Source organism: Saprolegnia parasitica (assembly GCF_000151545.1).
Source record: "Saprolegnia parasitica CBS 223.65 unplaced genomic scaffold supercont2.2, whole genome shotgun sequence".
Classification (NCBI taxonomy): domain Eukaryota; phylum Oomycota; class Saprolegniomycetes; order Saprolegniales; family Saprolegniaceae; genus Saprolegnia; species Saprolegnia parasitica.
This window is the reverse complement of record NW_012156396.1, coordinates 784292-809605: the sequence shown is the minus strand read 5'-3', so window position 1 is coordinate 809605 and position 25314 is coordinate 784292. Positions and strand designations below refer to the sequence as shown.

The 25314-nt window shown below is 56.8% G+C and overlaps 13 protein-coding genes across 13 annotated transcripts in view; 11 read left to right on the top strand and 2 right to left on the bottom strand.

Annotated features, from left to right (window-relative positions):
* Positions 1-177: 177 nt before the first annotated feature.
* Positions 178-2385, top strand: SPRG_18947 (hypothetical protein). Its single transcript, XM_012339426.1, has 9 exons — positions 178-378; positions 417-691; positions 746-945; positions 987-1180; positions 1226-1463; positions 1512-1641; positions 1689-1820; positions 1876-2061; positions 2108-2385. The coding sequence occupies exons 1-9, from the start codon at positions 207-209 to the stop codon at positions 2351-2353; spliced, it is 1773 nt and encodes a 590-aa protein (XP_012194816.1). The 5' UTR covers positions 178-206; the 3' UTR covers positions 2354-2385.
* SPRG_18946 (hypothetical protein) lies at positions 2369-3072 on the top strand (the record flags this gene model as incomplete). Its single annotated transcript, XM_012339425.1, has 4 exons — positions 2369-2477; positions 2531-2788; positions 2840-2964; positions 3006-3072. Exons 1-4 carry the CDS (start codon positions 2403-2405, stop codon positions 3070-3072), a joined length of 525 nt encoding a protein of 174 aa, XP_012194815.1. The 5' UTR covers positions 2369-2402.
* An 85-nt stretch (positions 3073-3157) lies between these two features.
* SPRG_00875 (hypothetical protein) lies at positions 3158-4404 on the bottom strand (the record flags this gene model as incomplete). Its single annotated transcript, XM_012339090.1, has 2 exons — positions 3158-4207; positions 4240-4404. 2 exons carry the CDS (start codon positions 4402-4404, stop codon positions 3158-3160), a joined length of 1215 nt encoding a protein of 404 aa, XP_012194480.1.
* A 642-nt stretch (positions 4405-5046) lies between these two features.
* SPRG_00874 (hypothetical protein) lies at positions 5047-6354 on the top strand. The gene is made up of 4 exons (XM_012339089.1): positions 5047-5655; positions 5703-5768; positions 5813-6009; positions 6059-6354. The coding sequence occupies exons 1-4, from the start codon at positions 5092-5094 to the stop codon at positions 6216-6218; spliced, it is 987 nt and encodes a 328-aa protein (XP_012194479.1). The 5' UTR covers positions 5047-5091; the 3' UTR covers positions 6219-6354.
* SPRG_00873 (hypothetical protein) lies at positions 6346-7611 on the bottom strand. Its single transcript, XM_012339088.1, has 4 exons — positions 7254-7611; positions 7077-7204; positions 6582-7028; positions 6346-6528 (listed from the first exon to the last, which is right to left on the bottom strand). The coding sequence occupies exons 1-4, from the start codon at positions 7539-7541 to the stop codon at positions 6381-6383; spliced, it is 1011 nt and encodes a 336-aa protein (XP_012194478.1). The 5' UTR covers positions 7542-7611; the 3' UTR covers positions 6346-6380.
* Positions 7612-7674: 63 nt separating this feature from the next.
* SPRG_00872 (hypothetical protein) lies at positions 7675-9115 on the top strand (the record flags this gene model as incomplete). The annotated part of the gene is made up of 4 exons (XM_012339087.1): positions 7675-8107; positions 8160-8175; positions 8236-8428; positions 8470-9115. Coding segments are annotated over 4 exons (1262 nt in total), but the record flags the coding sequence as incomplete, so codon positions are not given.
* A 377-nt stretch (positions 9116-9492) lies between these two features.
* Positions 9493-10799, top strand: SPRG_00871 (hypothetical protein; the record flags this gene model as incomplete). The annotated part of the gene is made up of 4 exons (XM_012339086.1): positions 9493-9929; positions 9974-9989; positions 10033-10225; positions 10282-10799. The coding sequence occupies exons 1-4, from the start codon at positions 9523-9525 to the stop codon at positions 10797-10799; spliced, it is 1134 nt and encodes a 377-aa protein (XP_012194476.1). The 5' UTR covers positions 9493-9522.
* A 771-nt stretch (positions 10800-11570) lies between these two features.
* On the top strand, positions 11571-11762 carry SPRG_00870 (hypothetical protein; the record flags this gene model as incomplete). The annotated part of the gene is made up of 2 exons (XM_012339085.1): positions 11571-11607; positions 11635-11762. 2 exons carry the CDS (start codon positions 11571-11573, stop codon positions 11760-11762), a joined length of 165 nt encoding a protein of 54 aa, XP_012194475.1.
* A 1571-nt stretch (positions 11763-13333) lies between these two features.
* Positions 13334-14316, top strand: SPRG_00869 (hypothetical protein). Its single transcript, XM_012339084.1, has one exon. The coding sequence runs from the start codon at positions 13359-13361 to the stop codon at positions 14295-14297; it is 939 nt and encodes a 312-aa protein (XP_012194474.1). The 5' UTR covers positions 13334-13358; the 3' UTR covers positions 14298-14316.
* A 1592-nt stretch (positions 14317-15908) lies between these two features.
* On the top strand, positions 15909-18502 carry SPRG_00868 (hypothetical protein; the record flags this gene model as incomplete). Its single annotated transcript, XM_012339083.1, has 9 exons — positions 15909-16383; positions 16427-16569; positions 16614-16766; positions 16814-17005; positions 17050-17235; positions 17284-17382; positions 17427-17921; positions 17967-18132; positions 18186-18502. 9 exons carry the CDS (start codon positions 15909-15911, stop codon positions 18455-18457), a joined length of 2181 nt encoding a protein of 726 aa, XP_012194473.1. The 3' UTR covers positions 18458-18502.
* A 726-nt stretch (positions 18503-19228) lies between these two features.
* SPRG_00867 (hypothetical protein) lies at positions 19229-21171 on the top strand (the record flags this gene model as incomplete). Its single annotated transcript, XM_012339082.1, has 6 exons — positions 19229-19310; positions 19353-19608; positions 19654-19849; positions 19900-20099; positions 20151-20312; positions 20361-21171. The coding sequence occupies 6 exons, from the start codon at positions 19229-19231 to the stop codon at positions 21169-21171; spliced, it is 1707 nt and encodes a 568-aa protein (XP_012194472.1).
* Positions 21172-21921: 750 nt separating this feature from the next.
* SPRG_00866 (hypothetical protein) lies at positions 21922-22491 on the top strand (the record flags this gene model as incomplete). The annotated part of the gene is made up of 1 exon (XM_012339081.1): positions 21922-22491. One exon carries the CDS (start codon positions 21922-21924, stop codon positions 22489-22491), a length of 570 nt encoding a protein of 189 aa, XP_012194471.1.
* A 1410-nt stretch (positions 22492-23901) lies between these two features.
* SPRG_18945 (hypothetical protein) overlaps positions 23902-25314 on the top strand; it is a gene marked incomplete at both ends in the record, with an annotated part of 1839 nt that continues 426 nt past the window's right edge. Inside the window, 2 exons of the mRNA XM_012339424.1 lie at positions 23902-24021; positions 24073-25284. Coding sequence (XP_012194814.1) covers positions 23902-24021; positions 24073-25284 — 1332 coding nt within the window. The remainder of the gene's footprint in view (positions 24022-24072; positions 25285-25314) is intronic.

The window sequence follows — 25314 nt, the reverse complement described above, 5'->3', positions numbered from 1 at the left end:
GCAAATAATTGCCGGTCGAATCCCGGAAAGCCTGATTCCGCGATCTTTCGCCGGTCCCAACTTCAACTTGGGTCGCATCCCCATTGAATTGCATACAAATCGTAGGTCATAAAATAGCATCTGATGGCGGCGCTCCGGACCGCCGATCCGGAAGAATCTGGTCATCCGGATACGACCCGTTCAGGAGGAGGAGTTGAAGCCGCAGCATGGGCGCCGCCGACGGAGCCGACGTGCGCGAGATCGCCGCCAACGCGTGGGACGAGCTGGGCCTCACCGCGGGCTCGCCCGTCGAGCGCATCGTGCAGGTGTACCGCGAGATCAGTCTCAAGCGATCGCTCGGGATTGAGCTCGACATTGACTTTTACAAAAAGCCATTGCGTACCGGTTCCTCACTTCGATTCCGCTGGCGCGCAAAGCGTACCAGGCCAGCGACATCTTGCCGCTCCTGCACTCGATGGACGCCTCGGTCGACGACCCGGTCGAGCACCCGAGCCGCAGCATCCGCGCCTGCGCCATGCTCGATGTGTCGATGGCCTGTATGGAGCGCGCGCAGAGCCCGTGGCAGCTGCCGTACGTTAACTACGTCATCAACGTGCACTACTGTATGCGAAAGCACGTCGTGCGGCGGCGCTACTCGGAGTTCAAGCGGCTCCACGAAGCGCTCATGCACAAGCTGCCCGTGATTCCGACGGTATGTTGTCTGAGGATGGCAAGCGAGGGCGCGTCATGGCTTGTCTGCATGTAGCTGCCCATCCAGACGTGGAAGTACAAGCTCGCGATGCCTGCCGACCGCGCGCGAGACCTCATTGTATACCTCTCACGTATCATCCAGCTGCTCGTGAACCGCGGGCTCTTCTCCGTCGACATTATGGCGTTCCTTGAAGTCGACTTTGGCCGCGTCCGAGCCGAGGAGGAAGGCGTATCTGCCGAGTGTTTGAACCGCATGTGTCCTGTCTTAGAAGGTGACGTCGTGTCGTATCGAGCAGGAACTCAAGCGTCCTAGGCTCGATCGTCTTTATGATCGATGCCGAGTGGATGCAGCGCTGGCGCAAATTCGTGCTGGGCAACCACGAGACAGCGCCGCCCGGACCCATTTCCAATACGAACCTCCTCACCGAGCACATGACCCCTCGCAAGAACCTGCACACGCCCCGCCAATACCGCTGCTTAAGCGCTGCAGGTTCCCACCTACATCCGGTTCAATGGCTCACGAACGCTGGCGTAGCGTGGAAGTTCTTTTATACAATCTACCGTGGCGAGCCTGAAATCTCGCGCAGCACCAAAGACATCTACGGTCCGCACGTGCTTAGCGCCGAGATGGCCTGCCTCAAGCTGCAGGCGCTCGCGCGAGGCTTCCTTGCGCGCATTCGGGCCCACCGCCGGCGCCTCTCGCTGGGTCTGCAGCACCCCGAGGCCGAGCGCACGCTCGAGACATTCTGCCAGCTCCAAGCCGCCGAGCGCAAGTACGTCTTTTTGCTTTCGGCATTGAAATGCTATGTGCAACGGCGCAGGACGCGACATATCAAGCTCCTCGTCGAGATGAAGCAGGTGCAGGTCCGGCACCGGGCTGCGCACGTCGTCCAGCGCGCGTACCGGCAGTACCGCGAACGTTTACTCCAAAACCACGAGCGGCCTGTCAAGGTAGTCCACATCCAATCTATTTGATGGCAATCTGAGAAGCGGATGAGGTCGAGACGGGCACGACCCTTGTGGCGGCCGCCGACTACTTTACGCTGGCCGAGATCGGTATGATCGAGGACGACCACACGCGCTTCATCCACTTTGTCCACACCATGCAGAGCGGCGTGTCCATCAAGAAGGTTCGAACACACGTCTTCTCCTCTAATCTCCGTGCTACGGTGCAGCATGTCATAGCTCAGCTCGCGCTACAAGCACACACCAAAGCTCAAGTTCTTCAGCGTCGACCGCACTGGGGCCCAGCTGCAGTGGACGTACCCTGCCAAGTCCGGGCGCAAGACGCTGATCTTCGCAGAGTGCAGCAGCATTTCGCTCGAGTCGCCCATCGTGCTCAAGTCACGCATCGGCCTTTCCGTGAAGCAGGTTGCTCCTTCTCTTGCACCGACGGCATGGCGCTAAGAACTTGTAGACGCTCGAGCACGGTGTTGTATTAGCAACACCCGAGAAGGAGGTCGTGCTTGTATGCGACTCCAAGTGCGAGGCGCACGCGCTCCTCTTTGGCCTGCGCATCCTCATGGACGAAGGCAAGGTCCGCGTCGCCGCGCCCCTGCGCATGGACGCATACGGCGTCATGCGGCGCAACGTACCCCACGCCAAGGACGTCATCCGCGAAGCCATCGCTGCCTACGCCGTCGCCGACATGGACGACCATTAAGCTTGATAATTTTAGAATTTCTTCGTTTCCGCGTGACGAGCTTGGCAAGATGCGGTCGACGTGGCACTGGGAAGAGCGGCGCGCGGCGCCCCGACGCGACGTCCCAGCCGACGTTCTCGGCCACGTGCGTGTTGCTGCGAAGAGTAGGACAGAGAGGACTGACGCCACTGTGTGCAGCTTCAACGGGACGCAGCGTTCGCGTCGTGGCTTCGGGCCAAGCAACGCCTCCACGCGCCAGCGCGCGACGTCGACAAGCCCCGAGCCGACGCCGCTGAGATCCAAGAAAACTTTCGGCAATGGCTCAAGTCCAAGTCCAAGAAACAACCGCCCTGCCCCACAGACGCTGCGCCCAAGCCTCGGGTCGAGCCGCGTCAACAGACGCCAGCGACGGTGGCCGTGCGCACCCCACTGCCACCGCCGGCACCGACCAAGACTGCAGGATATTGAGACCACCGTGGCAGGAGGTCATTTGCATTATGGTTGTAGAAGGCGAATCACCCGACACCGGCGCAAGTCGACAAGGCCTATCGGGAGTGGCTCAAGCGCAAGAAGGAGGACAAACTGCGATGTGCTGCTGCGCTGGACGCAGCCCAACGCGCCGAGACCGAGCGGTGCGACGATCGCGCAGCATTTTGATTCACGCAACGTGTAGGGCACGTCTGCACCGCGACAAGTGGAGCCGGAAGCTCGTGGTGCTGGCGTACGGCAAGGATGCGTGAGTGGGGTTGATATAGGATATATTACAGCAACCCTATTAATTAATTGATCTCATCTACAGCAATGGCGCATTTTGGATTACACGATTTACTTGAAGACCTTGCCGTCGGCGATGGGCTTGCCCTCGAGGTCGTCTTCGTTGCACCAGTAGGCGGCAATGCGGGCCTTGGCGGCGTCGTCGAGCGTCTCAACCTTGGTCCACGTGTAGTACTCGGCATCCGGGTTGGCTTCGATCATGTGCTCAGCGGACTGGCCGCGGAACATCCAGCAGCCGACGATTTCGATGAGGCCACCTTCGGCGCCGAGGACGTCCATGACACCGAACGAGAACTTGCGCATGGCATCCGAGCGCTGGATGAAGCCGCCGACGGCGTTGCACGTCATGAACATCTTCTTGTTCTCCTCGTTGTAGTTGTACTTCATGAACCAGAACGAGTAGTCCTTCGTGTCCACGTTGGCCCAGAGCCACTCCATGGCCTTCGAGAGGTCCTTGGTGTTCGAGTAGCAGACCTTCCAGTCATCGAGCTTCATCGAAGCCGGCGACTCGCGGTTGAGGATGGCGAGCGGGTGCTCGACCTTCTTCTCCTTGGGGGCCTCGAAGTCATCCTCGTCGTCCTTGGGGGCGGCGGCCTTCTTCTCCTTCTTGGCCGGGGCGGCGGCCTTCTTGACCTCCTTGACCGGGGCGCCCTCGGCGACCGTGGCGACGTCGCAGAGCGGGACATCACCGACAATGGCGGCGAACTCGGGCTGGTTGGCGACCGTCGAGAACCAGCGGGAGAGGTTCGAGAACGGCTTGCGGAAGTCCTTGTCACAGATGAACTTGAACGGGTAGAGCAAGGCACCAAAGACGCAGATATCAGCGAGAGTGACCTGCTCACCGACAAAGTACGTGCGGAGGAGCAAGTGGTTCTCAAGGATGTGGAGCGACTTCTTGAGGTCCTCAATGGCCTTCGTGTGCACGTCGTGGTTGTACTTGGCGTAGCCGAAGATCGGGTACAGGAGGGCGGCGAGCGGCGTCTCCATCTCGTTCGTGACAAAGTCCACCCACTGGTCGACCTGGCCCGACTCGTAGAAGGTCTTGCCCGTGAGGCCCGTGTCGGCGCGGAGGCGCGCGACGTAGCGAGCGATCGCGTTCGACTCGTAGATCGGGCCTTCGGGGTCGCGAGGACCGGGACCTTGCCGAGCGGGTTGAGCGCGAGGAACTCGGGCGTCTTGTTGTCGACGCCCATGACGAACTTCTCGGGGACGTTGAGGTCGACGCCGTTGTATTCGGCAGCGATCAAGATCTTGAAGGCGCGGGAGCCGGCCTGGGGCGCGTACAACGTGTAAGCCATGGTGAAAAAGCAGAAGTGACCTCAGATTCTGGCGCGGCCGACGCCACCACTCATTTGGATTCCCTCTCACATTCGATATCGCGTCTGGCCAGATTCTGTTTGAAACGCTGTTTCCAGCGACATTTTCAAATGGAGACGATGTTGGGAAAAAGGTCGTCGTTGCTGGCAAGACGCAGAGACCGGCCAATTCGTACAGTGTAGCGTGAAAGGCTTTTGCAGTATAAGATCTTGGTTGCGGAATGGAGCCATCAAGGGCAAGAGCACGCCAATACTAAGATAATTGCTGCACTCCCGCGGTTCCAAGCACCAGCCACAACAGCGAGCGAGAGCTGCGAGCGACAGAATGAAGCAAGTGATCTGGACCTGCAGAGGGCGACCAAGCACTGGGCTCAACTGGTACGGGACTGTTGAGGTCGACAAAAGCGCAGCTGAATTTTGAAGGGGGTTGTCGCCGTTTGGTGGAAATGCTCTGTTATCGTGTCCGGATAAGGTTTATCCGGTACCGAGCATGACCGCACATTTAAAAAATCGAATGGGATGAATTGATTTTAAATCGACACATCCAATACAGGTACCAAGTTGATTATTTAATAGAATGTGTCTTCTTTTTATTAAAATACGTGTGCGATCATTCGCGGAACGAAATCCCCTTTAGCCGTCGAAGACAAGGACCTTTCGAGCAACGCCATGGGCAACTTCCTGAGCAGCCCCATTACGGAGAAGGAGACGCATGTGGGCATGGGCAACGGCCTCGCCTTCGCGGTGAGCTGCATGCAGGGCTGGCGAGCGACCATGGAAGATGCACACATTGCGCGCACGACGATCCCGGCCTTTCCCAACTGCTCGATCTTTGCCGTCTTTGACGGCCACGGCGGCAAGCTCATCGCGGATCACAGCGCCATGTCGCTGGCGGATGTGCTCGAGAAGCAGAATATCAACGGCAAGGAAGCCGACCCGGCGGACATTGGCAAGGCGCTCGACCGCACCTTTCTCCAGCTCGACGCCGACCACCGGCAGTTGAAGCAGATTGCGAGCGGCGAGGACCATAGTGGCTGCACGGCCATCGCAGCGTTCGTCACGCACACGCACATCATTGTGGCCAACTCGGGCGACTCGCGCAGTGTGCTCGCGACCGATGGGTCGGTTGTGCCCATGTCGTACGACCACAAGCCCAACAACGAGACGGAAAGGCGGCGCATTGAGAACGCGGGCGGCTCCGTCCGCAACAACCGCGTGAACGGCGACCTTGCTGTACGAAGCATTCCATGCATGCAATATCCAGACCTCTGCACATATAGGTGTCGCGTGCCCTTGGCGACTTTGTGTACAAGCAACGCAGCGACCTGAAGGCCGAAGAGCAGCAAGTACGAGCGACATACACGCTATTCGCGATGTTAAACCGATGTAGGTATCTGCCGAGCCGGACATCAAGATTGAGGTGCGCAACAAGGAGAACGAGTTCCTCATCTTGGCCTGCGACGGCATCTGGGACGTTATGACGAACGAAGAAGCGTGCGACTTTGTTCGCAGCTTGATGCTCAAGGGCGAGAACAACATGGGACTTATCTGCGAAGAGATGCTGGACCACTGTCTCCAGCTTGGAAGGTACACGCCGATGGGCCATGCGCTATCGCAACACCGTGTGTTATTGTAGCCGTGACAATATGAGTGTCATCGTCGTCAAGTTTAGCGGGGCCAAGATTGGCTCTGGCGACGGCGTCATGGGGCTCCGAAAGGCGCGCGAAGAGGCGGCCGCGGAAGCCAAGAAGCAAGAGCAGTCGGAGCACAATTACTCGGCTGCGACGTCGCAATGATGCTTGTCCGATGTGCCCACGCTCGCTGATTTGCCCGTCGAGGCCGGTGCAGGCCACGCTCAAAGACTCCCCGCGCTTTCCGCCACCCACAGCGTCTGCACTAACCACGACAATGCATTCAATTGTATGCACCACATGTCGTCGTCTTGTTCTGGTACAAAGTTACAGTGTCTGGTCCATCTCGCTGCTCGTGTGCGCCGTGTGGGGTGTCGGCTTGCGGAAGAAGCGCATGTCCAGGCCGCGGAAGTACTCGATCGTTTGCATCAAGCCAGCCTCGAGTTCGACGGTCGGTTCCCACTTGAGATGCTCTCTACAACTCAACTCCATCAGACTCGGACGCCACACCGAACCATCGAGAAGTACTTGGCCAGTGTAATGTCGGGCTTCCGGCGCTTCGGGTCGTCGTTGGGCGACGCCATGCATACAAGCGTCGACGTCGAGCCCGCGAGGCGGATGATGGTCGTCGCAAGCTCCATGATGGTGATCTCGTGCGGGTTCCCGAGGTTGATCGGGCCCTTCTGGTCGCTCTCCATGAGCTCGATCAAGCCCGTGATGAGGTCGTCCACATAGCAGAACGACCGCGTCTGACTGCCGTCACCGTAGATCGTGATCGGCTCGTTCGCAAGCGCTTGCATGATAAAGTTGCTCACGACGCGTCCATCATGCGGGTGCATGCCCGGGCCATACGTGTTGAAGATGCGCGCGACGCGGATGTCGACCTGGTGCATGCGGTGGTAGTCGAAGAAGAGCGTCTCGGCGACGCGCTTGCCTTCGTCGTAGCACGCGCGCACGCCAATGCAGTTGACATTGCTACACGGAATCCATGAGCATGCGTGTGGGTAGTCCAGGTCAGCGCACCCGACATAGGTCTCGGGCTGCGGCGAGACCTCGGGGTCGCCGTAGACCTCGGACGTCGATGCCTGCAGGATCTTGGCGTTGAGGCGCTTGGCGAGACCCAGCATGTTGATCGCGCCCAGAAACGAGACCTGGCGTCATCGTCCGAATACGAAGGCAGATACTGTAAGATGCACGCACCTTGGTGGTCTTGATCGGGTTGTACTGGTAGTGCACGGGCGACGCGGGACACGCGAGGTTGTAGATCTCGTCGACTTCGGCGTGGTACGGATTGGTGACGTCGTGGCGCACAAACTCAAAGTTTTCGTACTTTTGGAGGTCGCGGAGACCGATTTTCTGGCTCGTGAAGAGGTTGTCGAGGCAGATGACGTCATGGCCCATCTCGAGGAGGCGCCGGCAGAGGTGCAGCCCGAGGAAGCCGGCGCCGCCGGTCACGAGGATGCGCTTAAAGTCGGACGTCGTCTCCATCGTCGCCAATGAATAAAACGCCACAGGAGGGAAATCCTCGCTTCTGATTGGCGGAAGGCCACGATCTTTCTTTGATCTCACTTTTGCGTGACGGAAACCGGCAACTATCTATATCTTATTTCACTGCGCGTGTCGATGCCCAAGGCAGTCGTGCCGACGAACCAAGACCCTCTGTCGATAGAGAACTCGGCCAAAAAACCCGCGTCGCCGGAGAGCTCGTCCAAGAAGGCGGCCAAGTACGCACCCTCCGCATCGAGTGCCAAGCAGATTGCGGTCAAATCCAACGGCCCAGTCGCCAGTGACGCCAAGCCAACCGACAACAGCAAACCAACAGAGACGGAAGGAGCACCGCCAGTAGCGAATGACGCCGCAGAGACAAGTATCGAGCCTGCAGCGCCACCACCTGAAGAGCCCAGCTTGGAGGAGCTGCTTGAAGTACCCATCGGTATTTTTGGTCCACAGTTTATCCGTCGCGATACCGAAGATCTCTGCTTCGCCATGGGCATGACCCTCAACGAAGTCGGCAAACTCATCGCGATCTTCAACGACATCGACGTCAACTGCTCGTACGTGATGTCGGATAACCTGGCGTCTGAGTTTTGGGTCTGTTTTGCATAGTGGACTCATCAACTTGGTGCGAGCGACCACGATGCCATTGATGCTGCGGGCAAACAACTGATGCACGTGGTCGTAGGTTGAATTTTACCACCTCCTCGACTCGCCCCAGAACGCGTATACGCTCGGCGTGCTTCGTCTGGCGCCCGCGCGAAAGGACCCGAAGAAGCTCGAGATCGACGACTTTGTCGAAATCATTTGCAAATTTGTGCGCATGCGGCCGCGCGAGGTTGTGACGTTTTGCTTTGAGACGTTTGACGAAGACGAGTCAGGTGCGTTGGCCTCACCAGAATTCATTAGCATCGATCTCTAGGTGCATTGGATCCGATTGAGTTTCTCAACATGTGTGCTGCGATCCAAGTCAAGGGCAAAGGCTTCTTTGACGGCAACTTTCGCAAAGCGATGAATTCGTTCGATAAGAACAACGACGGGCTCCTCGACCTCGACGAATTCCAGGAGATCAACGTCCAGTTCCCACTCGTCTTTTACCCGCTCTTTCAATTCCAAAACAAGATGCTGCAAAACACGCTCGGGTGGTGGAAGTGGTACCAAATCACGTACCGTGAGCGCAAGATCGACATGTGGCGCAAGTACATGCACTCGCACCTCGGGCGGGAGCCGCCAATTACGCTCCAAGACCAGCTCTGCAGCTGCCTCTACAAGACCAACCAGATGCGCCTCGTGGCCGCGCAGCTCTACAAGACGGACCGGATGCGCTTGACGCTCGAGGCGAAGCGCGCGGCGTTGCCTCTAATACCAAAACCCAAGCCCAAGGTCCCGCTCCCGTCGCCCAACGACAAGTACAAGCAAAGGTCATCCAAGAAGCAGCCAACCCAGCCTCTCAACCCCGTCATCAAGCCCGCTGCGACGGCCAAAGAGCTTCAATTAGCTAAAAAGCACACGTCAAGTACGCGCGCCAAGACCTCTCGATGACATCGTTTTCAAAACTACGAGTATTTCGCGCCAAGACCTCTCGATGACATCGTTTTCAAAACTACGAGTATTTAACGCATGCGCGTCATCATTTCTCAATAAGATCTCTGATGTGGTCTCTTATATTTTGGATTCCAGCAATTTGGAACAGAACGCCGTATGAGGAAACCCTGTGAGCTTAGACTTACTTAGCCAAGAGACCTCGATGCGTTTTTGCTTGCCAGTTTTCCATCTCCGCACCAGCGACATCTATTGGATTCAACGCCTCCATGTCGTGTTGCGAGTTGCGGCAACCTGCCCTTTCCCAAGCTTCGACGACTCTAGACGGTCTGTCGTATGGAAACTCGTTCGTAGAAATAAAAAGAAATGAAATAACCAGTGACATCATTTGTGCAGGCTGTCTCGTGGGAAACAACAAAAATAGACTGACAGCATGCGCGGGCAGCTCCACGGTCTCAACGACGGACCGCGAAAGAGCCCGCAAACACTGACTGGTTTTGCGCGCAGCCGAACGACGGGCAAGTACGTTGTTCAAAAGGTCAACGTGCAACCTGCGGCGACTGCTCTTCCCCCATCGGTCCCACGCCTCGACACCTCGGCGACGACTTTTACATCCTTGTCACGACCAAACGCAAGGATTGCAGAAATACCGGGCAAAGCAACAGCCAGCGCAGCATCGACAAAAGAACCCAGCAATGATTCCCTTGGCGCGCCGGTCGGTGTCTACGGCCCACGCCTCAAGCGGCGTTGCACGGAAGACGTTTGCTACGGTTCGGGCATGACGCACCGTGAAATCAAGCGACTGATAGCTCTGTTTGATGACATTGACACGACGCACTCGTAAGCCTTTCTCTCGTGTTGACGCGGATACTGACAGTCTCTAGGGGTGTCATCAACCTTGTACACTTAACATCGCACATCCTTGTCGCTCATTGTGTCCTAGGTGGAATTTTACTACCTTCTCGAGTCGCCTCAAAACGAGTACACGCGCGGCATTTTGCGCCTCGCGCCACAGCGGAGCGATCCGAAGAAGCTTTCGCTTGATGACTTTGTCGAGATTGTGGTCAAGTTTGCTTGCATGGACAACGAGGGCGTGATTGAGTTCTGTTTCGAGACGTTTGACGAGGACGAGTCAGGTACGCCTGGATCTATGAAGGTGCTTTTGCGATGAAAAAGGCGTTGGCTGTTGTAGGCGCACTCGACAGCAATGAGTTTCGCAACCTCTGCAGCGCGATTCAAGTGCGCACCGACACCTTCTTCAACGGCAACTTTATGCGCGCGATGGAGCATTTTGACGAAGACAAGGACGAGCAGCTCAACCGGCGCGAGTTTCGCCTTCTTAGCATCCAGTTTGGACTTATTTTCTACCCGATCTTTCGCTTCCAGAACAAGGTGCGCGTCAAAACGCTTGGGCGCTGGAAGTGGTACCACATCAAGCGCCGAGGCAAAAGCATCGATGCGTGCCGCCACTATATGCAGACACACGACGGGCGCGAGCCGCCCATCACCTGGTTCGATCGCGTCTTTAGCTGCTGGAACCATGCCCCCCGATTGCGTCACATTGCCGTCGAGCTCTACAAAGCGGATCAGCACCGACTGCAACTTGAAGCGCAGCGCTCAGCGATTCTATTCAATCTCGGTGTGCTGCCAAAAGGCGCGACGCACGAACCATCCAAACCGATTCCGTTTGAAGTGAAATCGTCGGGTTGATTTTGATGGACGACATGTTGACTAGAATTTGTTGATTGTGTTATAAGAAAGTTAGAGTCAGGGTACCCCTGTCCCTGCTGGATACAGCATGTCACGCCTCACCTTTGCCGCGTCGCTCGTCGAGACGATGACCACTCTCGTGAACTTCAATGGCGTTGTCGTTCCTCTGCGTCGTCTACTGCCTTAATGTGGCAGTAGACGCCTCGTAGAGTTATTAAGCACTGGATATCCATATCTACACAGCACTCCAACCACTAGGTCGGGACAAGGCGATGTGTGTGTATCAATCTGTCAGTAAGATAGCCCTACCGATAAACCGTTAGGATGGGACTGTGACCAAGGAGGATGCGTACCAAAAGCTGCACGCAAACCCCAAGATCTTGCTGATGCTGCCGTGCATCTTCTTGCGATCGTGTCCTTTTACGTCTTTCAGATCGGCTGACCCATCACGGGCTACAGCCTCCAAGAGCCCGAGCAACCTGCTCTTCGTCGACTTCTCCGGCTCCTCGCCCAACACGAGTGGCCGCGACGTCACCCCGTCCCGCGGATCGCGCTCCTGCCTCCGCCTGCCTAAATCAAGTCCCTCGACCGAGTACACACAACGAAGAAAGTCAGACATTCTTATTTAGCATAGTTTATATCTATAGTAATAGAAGACCCACTTCAACAACAACGGGCTACAGCCTCCTCCTCATCGTGCCGGCCCTCCGGACGTAGCTCCCACAGATCTTAGGCACGTCTTTCATCTTGGCGTTAGTGTTTTCGGTCTGTATGATTGTCTCCGCGATTGGCACGGATGTGAAAGTAGGTGCGCCCGATGTACACCCGCCCTTAGATCCGCTGCACCCGAACGTCTCAATCGCATTTCCCAGGCAGTTCAACATCCCCGTCTTCCCGAATTGCTACATTTCGCACCGGACGCTCGACGAGATCGACTTCGTCGCGATGGTCGGCGCTACCTGACATGCTCCAACGCTCCACTGGGTTCTAGTCCACGGCGTGACAGCATTGCACCGCAGCCTAGAAGCCCAACACTTTGCTGCAAGAAAGATGTAGCGTTAGTATATCGGGGATATCCTTGGTCAAAGGACTTGCAGGACCAACCAGCGCACATAGCCCAGGTTTTTGGAGCCTATTAAATAGTGCTGGCTTAGGAATCCCGTCGGGTGTTTATCCTTCATAGATATGCACGGCACAACAAGCCATAACGTTCTCTAGATATAGAGTCTCAGAAATGATCGGATTTAAAGAATTATGGAACGAATGGTGTTTTTACGCTATATGCTGTAAACTGGTTTACACAGATAGACATTCGCCCGCGGTCCTAGGTTCTTTTTGCATGTAATGTAGAAGCGGCGACGGTAAGAGGGGATTAACCCAAGGTAGATCGACGATCCAAGCCTCACACAGAGCAAAACTTGTTGTCTCATCTAAACGTGAAGCTTCATTTACTGGCGAATGAAGATGCGAGTAACCCCCGACGCTTCAACAGAGATAACCACCAAGAGGGTAAGGGGTCCTTCCCTTCTACCCGCTTTCAAATATTTGCGTGGATCGCACGCGACCGTGACGTCAAGCACGTCGCCAACTACATGGACGACGCGCAAGGGGCCGACAAACTACGACGCAAAGCTCAATATGTGTGTGATTTTGAATCGCCTGTATGAAGCGTTATGATGCTTGGTAGTTCTTAGTCGCTATGCCATTAAAAGGACGACTACACTCACGCGACGAGTGCAAATCAAGGGTGTGGATGGTCCCAGCTCCTCTTTTGTGCTGTACTCCGTACTTCAAGCGAGAGCGAGGTACTTTAACAAGACCCAACGAGACGCAATACAATAGGAGGCGGCAAGTCCTCAATAAAGCCAAGCGTGTTGGATAAAAAGCAAATGCTAAAGCGAGCGTCGTGATCACTAGCTGCCCTTGGAGCAGCAGTGGATGGCCAATTGGCCATCCTATCCACACATATTAAGTGTAACGTGAACGTTACCCCGACCACCCTTTCGCAATAGAAATCGGCGTTAAAGGTCGAGTGCGTCGAGGTACTGTACTTGTAGGTAAGTAGGTAGTAACGCGCCATCGGCTCGAGAATCCTGAAGTCTTCCCGGAAGTCTTCCCCACTGTTTAAATTGGTTGGCTTTTGCTAAAATATGTCTCGCCGCGTCAAAAAGTTTTTCAACTCCTGAAAAGAGGCGTCATTATTTTTACCGAGCTTTTAGCAGTCAACAAGGGGCAAATCTGGAACCATAAAACCGTTGGTTGCGAGTCTAGTTTCGACTCGTTCTTGAACAGCCCTCTAAACGACTCAAATTGCACAGTAGCGAGGTGGGATATCGCGCTGATATCAACTCCAGAGCTGACGCTATGTGGTGAGGACTTGGTCCTGACAGTAAGCAATCATGGCATAGTAGGAAGTCGCACCAGACCATCGAGTTGCTTCGTTAGGACCCTATCGGACAGGGTAGAATCCGTATACCATTTTGTTATCCGGATAAAAATATGAACCGGCCGCGGCGATAGCATTCAAAATTTCCAGCCGAGTGACCGACCGAGCGCGTGATGAATATCTTGGGCGCTGGCATGCAGCTCGACGCTGGCCAGGCGAAGAAGCTTGTCGTGTGCTCTGCATGTGGCGGCAAGCCAGAGCCTAGCAGCCACATGTACGTGGCCCTCGATCTCTGCGCCGTTGAGACGTGCGGTGCGCCCCAAGTCCGCAATTACTACTGCACGCAGCACATTCGGTCTCTGGAGCTGCAGCCCCGGAAGCGATACCCAGTCGACTTCTGTTTTCGCTGCAAGCGGGACGCGCTCAGTGTGCACGCGGAAGGCCAGTCGATGGTGACGTTTGTCGTCACGGAGCCCGACGCCCTTTTGCACCTTCTTGCAAAGCCACCGCCCTCGACCGAGGTGCGCATGAAGCGACCGTCCGTGTTTAAAATGCTGCCGCTCCGAAAGAGCTCGGCCGTAAAGCGGCCGGTCGGTCGACCGCGCGGCCGACCTCGCCAAGTGGCGTCGTTCCACCCGTTCGGCTCGAATCCTACGCGGTCGGCGGATGCCTCGGTGCCCATCGGTGGTGCAGACGATGACGCGTCCGTCGCTTCGCCAGATTTCGACGATGCCTTTGATGAGCCCGACGCAGTCGAGACCAACGTGGCTGCCGAGATGATCGAGGATGTGGCTGCCGAAATGACACCGGAAGAGTCCCTCGTACCGACCCAGCAAACGATGGAGAGCGAGCTTCGCACAAGCGACGTGGTGCGACCTCCGGCGAAGCAAGTCGACGGCGCTCAGGATATTTCGCCCATCACCAAAGTCATGGCTTCCAAGCGGCTCTGCTCGATGGCCGAGTGCACTCTCGCCGCCAAGTCGCGGGGTCTCTGCATGAAACACTATTATTACGAAGCCAAGCATCGCCAGTGCCAGCGGTCTGGCTGCAAGCATATCGCAAAGACGGACGGTCTTTGCCGCAGTCACTTTAATGGGTACAACGTCGACTAATATACTATCGATGTCGTGCAGTGCTTTTAAGGGAATTATTGTAAAACTTAAGAAATCAAATTGCGGCACGTGTACTGGTGGTCAACGTCGGTTTATCTGCACGATTTTTGAGGATTATTAATAAAAACACGCAACGAGGCTTCGTGGTGACATATTCGTATACTGGGGGGCGCTACTATCGACATGAACAGACACGTGGGCAAGGTGTCTGTGTGGTAGGGCAGATTGCGTCGCATGCGAACAACGGAAGACGATATGGTAACAATTAATGGCGCATATACGGGGTTCCTCTCGACTGTGCCGCGATGTTGATAGCAGCGCGCTCCAAACTTTAAGAACGCCACCCCGCATCGATGCAAGCGAGACCGATAGACGTTTTTTAACTTGTCGACCGCCAGCGTTGCAGTCACGGCAATCCCATGAATACGCAGAAAAACAGGCTCGTCAAGCGCATCACAGCGACACGAAGCGCGGAATTAACCCCTTATTAACGCCGTGCACTCTGGGCCGGCGTCGCTGCCGGATACACAATTGGTATCCGGACGTATTCATCGTAGCGACACCTTGTGTTGATGAAAAACGCCACGGACGTTCTCGGACGTCGCTGTTTGATAAAGGTGTCGTGATGAGCGGCCCGTCGCAGATGGCCTGTGGCACGCGTGTGCGGGGCTGCGACGAGTAGTGCGGCGTGTACAAGCGATTATACGCACACCCAACCCCTAGGATACATGGTACGCCCAAGGCCCATGCAGGCCTGCGCTCCTTTTGCAACAAAGACATTGGCGTACGATAGTAGCGCTGCGTCTCTCAAACATCAGCCGAACTCACGAGCCCAGACAAATGCAGTGCGGATCAGACACGCCTAAATATGGATGAACACCGACGCCGTCTTGACAAGGCGAGGTAACTTGCTCCTCGTCTCTCGACGTTTCGGACCGATCTTGCCGCTTTGCACGCATTCTCAACATCCGGAGGCGATGATCGCAAAGTCGCATCGACTACTATCTGCTCCATCTCAGATCACAGAGAGGATTGATGCCCCACAAAAAGTCCAACGCGGTACAATGCATTGACACGGTGCATTGGCTGAGCCAACGCGCATCCAAGCCAGTTTGGCTTGGATTGCCGGGCAACTTGGATGTCGCTTGCAACAACCCTGGCGCCCCAAATTAACGCGACACACCTTGAAACATTAGTTCAGTACTGTCTTCGCCTGATCTGGTAGTTAAAATGTGCAACGTGTGAAGCGAGACCAAGCTGGACATCGACGCAGTCGTGTGGTGTCTTGTGGTTACCATCGAGTGATGTTACTGCCCGTTTGCGAGGAAACGTGAGCCATTCTCCGTTGGAGGATACGACAGCGCATATCATGCAGACAATAGAGCATCGAGTGGTTTACAACTCATGGTCATGTATCTTCCGGCGCGACAACTCAATTCTACTACATGGCCGGGCGGATCCACCATTGCTACCGTCTATTTACGTTTATTTACGGATATTTGCACGACTATCGTATAATTCCACTCGTTCGCACGTAAAACGAACCGACAAATCAGAGGCGAGCTCGTCGGATGGGGAGAGCCAATCATTTCAGGTTTGTGCTAACCAACAATGGCCAAGGGCAAGAAGGGTGGCGCGCCGCAAGGCGCCATCAAGCGCAAGGCGTACTACAGCGATTCGAGCGACGACGATTCGCACGTCAACTTCAAGCAGGCGGTGCCACTGGCGTCGCTTGAGAACGCGCCCGTGCGTGACTTTACGGGCGAGGCCGCGGCCAAGCCGGCGCCCAAGGCCAAGAAGACCAAGGCCAACAAGAAGACCAAGTCGGACAAGCCCGTGTACATTGCGAACGAGCCTGCGCCGTCCAAGAAGCAGGCGGTGCCGGGCGAGTCGCTCGAGCAGCGCAAGATCAAGACGATGCAGCAAAAGGCGATCCGGTCCGAGAAGGTCGTGTGGCGCAAGTTTGGCCGCGAAAACACGCTCTTTGAAGACTACTACGGCGACCTCTTTCAGTTGCCCAAGGACGAGTGGAAGACGCTGAGTCGCGTGCTCGAGAGCCCGCCGTCCGTGTACTTTCGTATCAACGGTAGCTCCACTCCACAGCCACTCCTGGACGAACGTCTTTGTAGAAACGTTTCCGAGCTTGAGCGAAATCGCCAAGGGCAGTCTCGACTGCGATTTTGACGTGACGGGTGCCGTGCTCAAGCTGCCGACGGGTGGCGAGCGCACGCTCTCTCTCGGTGCGGTAGCATACGACCCTTCGATCTTCAAGGTATTTCGGACCTCCATTCCATCGGCTTATATGCGTTCTTATAGATCAACGTGGACAGCAAGCTTTTGCGCAAGACGCCGCGGCTCCAAGCGATCAACAATTTTATTCGCGACCAGACGCTGATCGGGACTGTCTTGCGTCAGGAGGCCATGAACATGCTCCTGCCCCGCTTCCTGGACGTCCAGCCGCATCACAACGTACTTCTACATTTGTCTCAGCCGATACAACAACACATGTGCACTAGGTCCTCGATTTGCACGGGTCGGGCGCGAGTCGGGCGGCGCCGTTTGTGGAGCGTATGCTTGACGCCGAGTCCAAGGCGCCGACGGGTGCGCTCGTCATCAACGAGCCTGACGCTGCGAGCGCGACCAAAGCCGCCCGCGTCGTCGCGCACACGGTTGGCAATGCGTCCAACGTCGTTGTCACGGCGCACAAGGTATACACGACGTTCTTTGTCATGCATCTCAACGCTTTTGCTAGACGGAAGAGTTTCCAGAAGCTGCCGACGTCTTCCTCTTCGACCGCGTGCTCTGCTCCGTGCCGTGCTCGGGCGACGGTTCGATCCGCAAGTACCCGGAAAAGTGGCGCAACTGGACGCCGACGGCGGCGTTCGCCCACCATGCGACCCAGCTCGAGCTCGCGCAGAAGGCGATGCACTCGCTCAAGGTACTTTTCGGACGTAATGACAAGGCATGACAAGGAGCGTGAACCTAGGTCGGTGGTCACATGGTCTACTGCACGCGCTCGTTCCATCCGATTGAAAACGAAGCGATCGTCGCGCAGCTCCTCCGCGGCAGCAACGGTGCTTACGAGGTACCCGTTTTTGATGCGACGAACGAGGCTCATGCGGTATGTAGCTGGTCGATGCGTCGACGCGTGTGCCCGAGCTCAAGACGCGCGCGGGCGTGAGCGCGTGGAAGGTCTGCAACGACGAGATGACGCCGTTTGCGTCGTACGACGCTGCGTCCGAGGCCAACCGCCGCACGTACAAGCTCCGCCCGTCGATGTTTGCGCCGACCAAGGCCGAAGCCGCGCGCTTCCACCTTGACCGGTGCCGTCGGGTCTTGCCGCACGACAACGACACGCACGGCTTCTTCGTCGCCGTGGTCCAAAAGACAGCCGAACATGCACGCATCGCTGTGGGGCCAGCGATGCCGTCGACGGGTGCGCCTTCGACGGCCAAGAAGGCCAAGGATGTCAAGCGCATCGGTCTCTACGCTGCGATTGAGCCCAAGCACTATGGAGAGCTCGTGGAGCGGTTTGCGCTGGACCTCTCGGAGGACCAGCTCCTCGAACACGTCAAGATCTCCAAGACGCGTGACGTGCACTACGTGACGCCGGCCGTGGCCGAGGTAATCGGATGAAAGGGATGCCTCAACCTAACGATCAAGTCGTAGGTGCTGCGGGCCTTTACCGGGAAGCTTAACGCGCACAAGGCGGGCACGGCCGCGTTCCAGGTGCACCAAGGCGCGTACTCTCTCCTCGACGAAGGCCTCCACGCTATCATGCCGCACCTTCACGAACGCATTTTGTCCGTCGACATGGCGCAGTTTTCGTCCTTGGGTATGTGATTTCGATCTGGACACGCGTGGGGATTCAAGAGTGCGCTGGATTAGTGTCGACCAAGCAAGCGTGGATCCAGCACTTGACGCCACAGGTCCAAGCGCAGCTCGAGGATGTCGCTGATGGTAGCATCGTCCTTGCGCTCGACGAGTCCGAGCCGATGCAGACGAGCGAGCGCGACATTGCACTCGTGGCCATGAAGCGGCATTCGTCGATTACGGTCACGGCGGCGTCCAACGTGCTCGGTCGCATGAAGACGCTCATGCTCGAGCTCAACGTCGAAGACGAAGAGTACGACTCGATGGACTATGACGACGACGAGTAAACCAATTAAACTAAGCGCACGCGTATACACTGTATTGATCCCTAAACAAGTTCCAGCGTATGAAACAGGACCAAACAGCTGTTGTCATCCATGAAGGTACACTGTATCCGAGCTCGTTGCGACGGAACGCTCCGACCAACGTCCGGCTTGACGATGGACGATGGCTCGTCGCGGGCGTCCACTGCAGTTGGCAGTTCCGGAGATAAGGCCCACTGTGCAGCCCACCCTCCGATGGTCTCGTCGACGGCCACAAATGGTGCTATCCTGCATATTGGCTATCGTAATCGGCGGTGGCAAATCCTGTGACTTTTGCAGCCAACTCGGCAGCCACATCACTCCTCTCTGCCTCTTTCATACAAACTTCAAGTGCTTTCGGCCTTTCATTGGCAGAAATATAAACCTCGTCGGCAATAATAATATAAAGTTGGCACGGATGAATCGCCACGAACACCACGCGGCGTATTAAAAGAATACGCGACGCGCTTATATTAATACGAACCGCTGCAAATATAAAAATACATTGGCCATGGCCACGAGAGCATTCTATTTTAAAGGGATCCAGCACCTGGTGCGCGTCGCATTTTAATACAGGCTGCATAGAAACCTAGGCTACGGCTGCAATAAAAATACACTCGGTAATCAAGTCAGTCGGTGTCGAATTTTTTTATCCAACCATCCCAACTGGCCGACCAGCAAACTCACCATTGAACTCAGAGTAGGTTTTGCCGCAGGAGAGCCGACATTGCCCTTGGTGTCATGCAACGTCGTCGTATGCACCCGACGACCTCCTCGATGACGGCGGCTAGCAAGAAGAAGACCGTTCCTCCGCCGACCAAGCCGAGCGCCAAGAAGGGTACAAGCTCCGCGCCTCCATCGCCTTTGACATGGCGCCTAGACAAAGACCTCAAGAAGGTCAAGAAGACGCCCACCAACACGCTTGGCGCCTGGGTGTTGCCGACGATTGAACCGGACCTCGTCAAGCGAAAGAAGGCTGCGCTGACGCCTCCTCCTGTGCTCACCGCGCCCGTGATCAAGCCCACCCCGGCGCTGACGATCTCGCGCCAAGAGACGGCGCGTGGCCCGAAGCAGCCGAGCTGGAAGACGGACGCGGAGCTCTCAAAGCCCTGCTTTCCTGCGGAGTTACACGATAGGTACGAAGCTGCCATGTGCGCCTTCGAGACTGACCGCCGTTGTAGCCTCCACAAGGAGATTGTCGAGTATGCGCGGTACACCAAGGCCATTGTGGCTGAGATGGCCATCCACATTGAAAAGACGATCGAGATGGTGCGCAACTGCGTGCGCAAGCTCTGGCCCGACGCCAGCGTGGACACGTACGGCTCGTACTCGACGGGCATTTGGCTGCCCACGAGCGACATTGACTTGGTCATTCTCGTACGTACTGTTTCTGCCGAACCGAATCACTCCATGTGCTTTGGTTGTAGGGAGTCGGAGACCCGGCCGACTCGCCTGTCGTGCACTTGAAGCGTCTTGCCGCGCAGCTCCGGAGCGAAAAATGGGTCGAGTCGATTGTGATGGTCGACACGGCCAAGATCCCGCTGCTCAAGCTTGTCAGCCTCGACTCGTCCGTGCCAATCGACATAACGTTCGAGTCGTCCAACACGCACAGCGGACTTTTGGCGCGGTACCCTTGATTCTGCCGATACCGGCATGCTTATACGACTGGGATGTTTAGAGATCTTGTCAAGAGCCTTGTGGACGAACTGCCGGAGCTGTACCCATTGGCAATCGTGTTCAAGCAACTTTTGCGCGAGCGCGGGCTGAACGACTGCTACAGCGGCGGCGTCAGCTCGTACTCGATTGTGCTTATGATTGTGCATTTCTCGCAGTTGTGGCGGTGCGCACACGACCTGAAGAGATGGTAAATCTCATATAGTCTACGTAGTGCCGGTCCCACGGCGTTCAAGGCCGCGATGATTTATGCGTCCGGGTCATTGCCGTCGGAAGCCATCACGATCGAAGACACTGACAAAGTCGAGGCAACGACGCCTATGTCGCCTGCCAAGCCCTCTGCTACTGCGCCGTCCCCAAAGAAGCTGCCGACCAAGCCTGTCGAGGCGCCGTCGGCTGTGAAATCGTACGCGTCGGTCGTCGAAACCGAGCCGTTTACGACGTTGTCGTACGCTGCCGTGGCCGTGGGCAGCTCGAGCGCCAAGGCCACCCGTCATCCCGCGATGGCCTCAACCAGCTACGCGTCGATCGCAATGAAGGAGTCAAGCAAGGACGACCACCTCGAAGCCGTGAGCGTGGCGAGCAGCCAGGCCGACACGGAAGACACGTCGGCCGACGAGCGCGAAGACCCCGACCAATCGCACTGGCCCGTGTGTCTTGGCGCCCACGCGGTGCGCATGCTCGAGTTTTTTGGCTGCATTTTCAACTACCAGAAGAGCGGCATGAGCGTGCGCAACGGCGGGTTCATCTTCCGGCTTCACGACGAAGGGCCGTCTCCGTTTGTGAAGGCGCATATGGTCATCGAAGACCCGATCCACCCCGAGCGCAATGTGAGCGCGGCCAGTTTTGCCTTTCAGAAGGTTGTCGCGCTCTTTGAGGACTCGTATTTCGCGCTGCAGTACTTTCGCCCAACCCGGTTCAGCCCGTCGCCGCTGAGCTGCCTCTTGAGCTGCGCGGGTCACCGCGGCGTCCATCGACGGCTCATGTACCCGGACGACAAGCACCAAGCAACGCACACTGCGTAAGATGATGATATAGTAGGAGATTATAACCCGTAGAAAAGAAAGCTAGAGAAACTGTAATGTAATTAACAAGGTAACTTTGAAAGTACGTCCCCTGCTCATCCACCAACCAGAACCCTCGCAAAATGCACGCGGAGGCTGGATCGATATGCGCGAGCACCTGACCGACCTCGCGACGCCCGCTTCACTACACAGACAAGGTCTTATCGTGACGGAGCGCGCTGTGGAATGACCACGATAATTGAACCGCCCGACGATGTTATACACTCCGTGACGATATTAGGCTCGTTGCCGAGACGCACAGAGTACGGTCGGAGTAGACCTGCAACGAGGTAGGCACTCGAAGCCAGAGCATGAACGTCGCTTGCTTCGCAATAGAGCGCTAGAGGTGAAAAGTCGAGCTACTGGCGGTGGCTGCCTCGTTGCTGATGTGGTTACTGGAGTTCTGGATTGTGTCGAGCTCTTCGGCTTGCGGCATTCAAGACTGCAGATCCATCGATGTGTGACACTCTTCTTCCTCGTGGTGCGAATTGCGCGTATTCAATATCAAACGTCCTAGCTACTAACTTTTCCAGAAGTCGCATATTGACGAGTCAGTCGGCTGGCCCTTTTCACGCAAAGGGCGAATCGGAAGAAATATGAGCTCCATTCTCAATTCTCAATTCCGCATTCTTCTGCGATAGTGTGCCCGCGTGGACGGTCGTCCGTGGCCTCGTCAATTGCCAATTGACGACGCAGCAACAAGCAAGCAAGATGACCCAGGTCTCTGCCATCGATTGGCTCTTTAGTGACGGCGCACCACTCAAGGTGGAGCTCGAGACCTCGCTTCTAGACGCCGACTACATTCACCCGCAAGACTGGGACGAAGTCGAACGGCTCCTCAGCGCCGCCGTGCTGCCACCGCCCGCGCCGACCACTCTCCACACGAGCCCGACCCGCCGCAGCTACAAGGGCCCGAAAAAGTGTTCGGTCGAGACGTGCGAGAACCGCGTGCGGTCCCGAGGCTTGTGCAAGATGCACGGCGGTGGCAAGCGCTGCCTCGCGGTCGGCTGCACGACCTGCAGCGTCGGGGGCTTCTTCTGCATCAAGCACGGCGGCGGCAAAAAGTGCACGTTTCCCCACTGCAGCAACGTGGTGCAGTCGCGGGGCATGTGCAAGGCGCATGGCGGCGGTGCGCGCTGCACGCTTCCAGGCTGCAACAAGAGCAGCCAAGGCAAGGGGCTCTGCACGACGCACGGTGGCGGCAAGCGCTGCAGCGTCGAGGGGTGCGCCAAGGGCGCCCAAGCCAAAGGGCGCTGCTATTCGCACAGCGTGGACGAGTAGCCCACAACCAAGCCGATGACCCCAGCGACCGCGAAGGACGCTGACGACGACACAACAGCACCACTGTACACTAGTACCATACTTCAATATAAAATGGCCAACCTACATATGAATGTCTCAACTAAATAGTACCTAAACTAAAATAAACATCTAATGTCAAGTTGGTAGACAAACATAGCATGTTGGCTCGCGCTTCCAACCTCGTCAAGTACGACTTGGAGCTGTTGCTTGGTGGTTGGTGATATCGGTGAAATTGCTTTTGCGTTCTACTCATACATATGTAGTAGTACGCTGCATGGCCATAGTCCACGAACCCAATCCACTTGTGGGATTGAAACGACCAGTCTTGGGCGGAACGAGTCGATGCACGTTTCGAGCTATCACTGCGCACAGCGCCTGCCTCATTACGGTACGGAGGATTTGTGTAGGCGAGCTACACTGTAGCCGTGCGGCGAGGCAGCTTTAGCTTCGCAACGACGGACGCGCAGCTGAGGGCAAGCTGCCAGAGAGGTTCCGAGTAGCCAGAAAGGAGCTGCATACTACTGATGGTTTGACCGGGTGCGTGCGATCTGTGGCTGTCGCTGCTTGGGTCAATGACTACAGTGCACCACGTGCCACTGTTTCCAGGATTCCAGACCGGGATGTGCTGGACCTCCCACGCCTTCTTTGGCCTTGTTACCAGCGACGCCCGCTGTCGACGAATCAAATTGCGCGCCCGCCCCTTGTCCATCAACTGCACCCGGCTACTTGTCGACCTGTGAACATGACGCGCCGTCCATGGCGTCCCGAAAGCGTCTCTCAACCTCTCGTTGCTGCCCGTTTCCTGCAATGCTAGCGGGACAACCACAATCAACTGCTCTCGTGGAGGTTCCTTACAGCATGCACCAGCGGCATTCGCTTGTAGGTACAGGCGTTGCGTGCAGGGTTCGATGTTCCAACCGCGCAGACTGTATAAATAGAGCCAAACCCGCTTTTTCTCACCCGTGTCTGCATGGGCGCGACTGCACCAAGCACGACCCTCGGCTGCAAGCCGCTCTAGTGTACCCTACATGGTGCAATGCCATGAAATGCAAGCCTGCTCTTGTGAAGCCTATGTCTATGGCCACATCTTTCAGCATTGAGCTCCGGCGTTCGCCTGGGTCATAAACATATTGAGACGATATGCATAAACTATGGTATATTGAGACATGGCTGAGATACATACCATCGCCACTCGACCGCGTCATTGGCTCCATCCGCTCCATCGAACCACGGGGCACTGGCGGGTATCGTATTGGCCAAAATGCTTGGAAATGTTGGCTCATATAGCCAATGAACACGTCGAACGAGTGGAAAACGCTGGCGCGTGGCGATTTGCGCGGAGAACAATCGGCGTTTTGAGCGCTTGGGACACAAACACGCTGCCCGAGCATGTCGGACTGCACGCATGAGCTCGAGGACCTCCTCGTCGAAGTCTTTGAGAGCCTCGCCACGGACGGGCCCATCCTGCCCGAGTACGTCGCCCGGAAGCTCCATGGCATGGTCCACCTCGTACGTCCAGCAGCCTCGTCCTCCTTGAGGCTCATAATAGTCGTCTTGTAGCATCGACTCTGCTCGCATCGGTACAGTTCCGACTTTGTCGACACGAGCTGCCTCGAGTGCGGCGAAGCCCGGCGTAGCAACCAGACAGAGAGCGACGAGCCGGCGCCCGAGGAGACCGAGACGGACGTGGAGGCCAGCGCCGTGCTGGCGCGCCCCGAGCTCGTGCTCGAAGATGCACCGGCGTGGATCGCCATCCAAAAGCAGAACGAGCACCCCGAGCTGCTCATCGAGTGCGACTCGGACGACGAGGACGAAGACGACGATGGCTTTGTGCCGCGCTCAGACTGGGCGTCGAGCCAGGACCACCCTGAGATTGTCATCGAACTCGAGGGCACGCCCGTGCAGAGTGCCCAGCCAGAGATCGTGATCGAGCTCGAGCACGAGCCAAGCTACATGGCCGCCTTGACTGCGCACCCCGAGCTTGTCATCGAGCTGGACGCGTCGCCAGTGCCAGCGACAGAGACATGCGACGAAGTCGGCCACGTCAATGGCGACGAAGAAGCAGATGACGTGGCCGAAATGCAAAGTCCGTCGTTCCTCGCACTGCCTGCGATTGAAGAAGAGGATGTCGACACGTGCTCGGTCGCGTCGACCATGGATGTGCTGGAGCTGGCCGGGAAGCCGCTGGCCCACTTGCCGAGTGTTTCGCAGTCAAGCGAGACACAGAGCATGCACTCGGACGACGAGACCGTCACATCGGTCGACCTCGACTTGGAAAACATCCAGTCGCTCAACAACGAGTACGACGAGTTCTTTGAGTTTATGAACCAGCAGCTCGAGCCAGAGTCGCCCGAGGAGATGCCCAGCCCCCGGCCAGCATACACGCCGACACACAGCAGAAGCAGCAGTGACGCCAGCGACTCAGACGACGACGATGTTCGCGAGCTCTACGGCTCCAAGTCTACCGCCACCACCAGCCCTTGCTCGTCCATCGCCAACGGCAAGTCTTCGGTCCCCAGCAGCCCGAAGCCGTCCATTATGAGCAGCCCGATGACGTCGGTCACCAAGAGCCCGGTCCCAAGCTGCCCCAAGCCTTGTGTTCGTAACAGCCCGAAGCCATCAACCATTAGCAGCCCCAACCCGTGCATCCGCAGCAGCCCCAAGCCATCGATGATCGCAAAGCTGTGTCCGACGCCGCTGTCGTTGGCCAAGGACGTCAAGCCGACGCCCGCGCGCCCGAGTGCGATTGCCCGCCCGCGCCTCGAAATCGCCGTGCCCAAAGAAAAGGCGACGACGTCGTCG

Excerpts from the sequence above, each read along its gene's own strand:
- SPRG_18947 (XM_012339426.1), top strand. The coding sequence starts at position 207 with ATGGGCGCCGCCGACGGAGCCGACGTGCGCGAGATCGCCGCCAACGCG. Across the intron at positions 1,464-1,511 it reads CTCCAAGCCGCCGAGCGCAA|GACGCGACATATCAAGCTCC; the intron begins GTACGTCTTTTT and ends GCAACGGCGCAG. Across the intron at positions 1,642-1,688 it reads ACCACGAGCGGCCTGTCAAG|GTCGAGACGGGCACGACCCT; the intron begins GTAGTCCACATC and ends GAAGCGGATGAG.
- SPRG_00874 (XM_012339089.1), top strand. The coding sequence starts at position 5,092 with ATGGGCAACTTCCTGAGCAGCCCCATTACGGAGAAGGAGACGCATGTG. Across the intron at positions 5,769-5,812 it reads TGAAGGCCGAAGAGCAGCAA|GTATCTGCCGAGCCGGACAT; the intron begins GTACGAGCGACA and ends AAACCGATGTAG. Across the intron at positions 6,010-6,058 it reads CACTGTCTCCAGCTTGGAAG|CCGTGACAATATGAGTGTCA; the intron begins GTACACGCCGAT and ends GTGTTATTGTAG.
- SPRG_00873 (XM_012339088.1), bottom strand. The coding sequence starts at position 7,541 with ATGGAGACGACGTCCGACTTTAAGCGCATCCTCGTGACCGGCGGCGCC. Across the intron at positions 7,029-7,076 it reads CAGCCCGAGACCTATGTCGG|CAATGTCAACTGCATTGGCG; the intron begins GTGCGCTGACCT and ends GATTCCGTGTAG. Across the intron at positions 6,529-6,581 it reads CCCGACATTACACTGGCCAA|AGAGCATCTCAAGTGGGAAC; the intron begins GTACTTCTCGAT and ends GTTGAGTTGTAG.
- SPRG_00869 (XM_012339084.1), top strand. The coding sequence starts at position 13,359 with ATGAATATCTTGGGCGCTGGCATGCAGCTCGACGCTGGCCAGGCGAAG.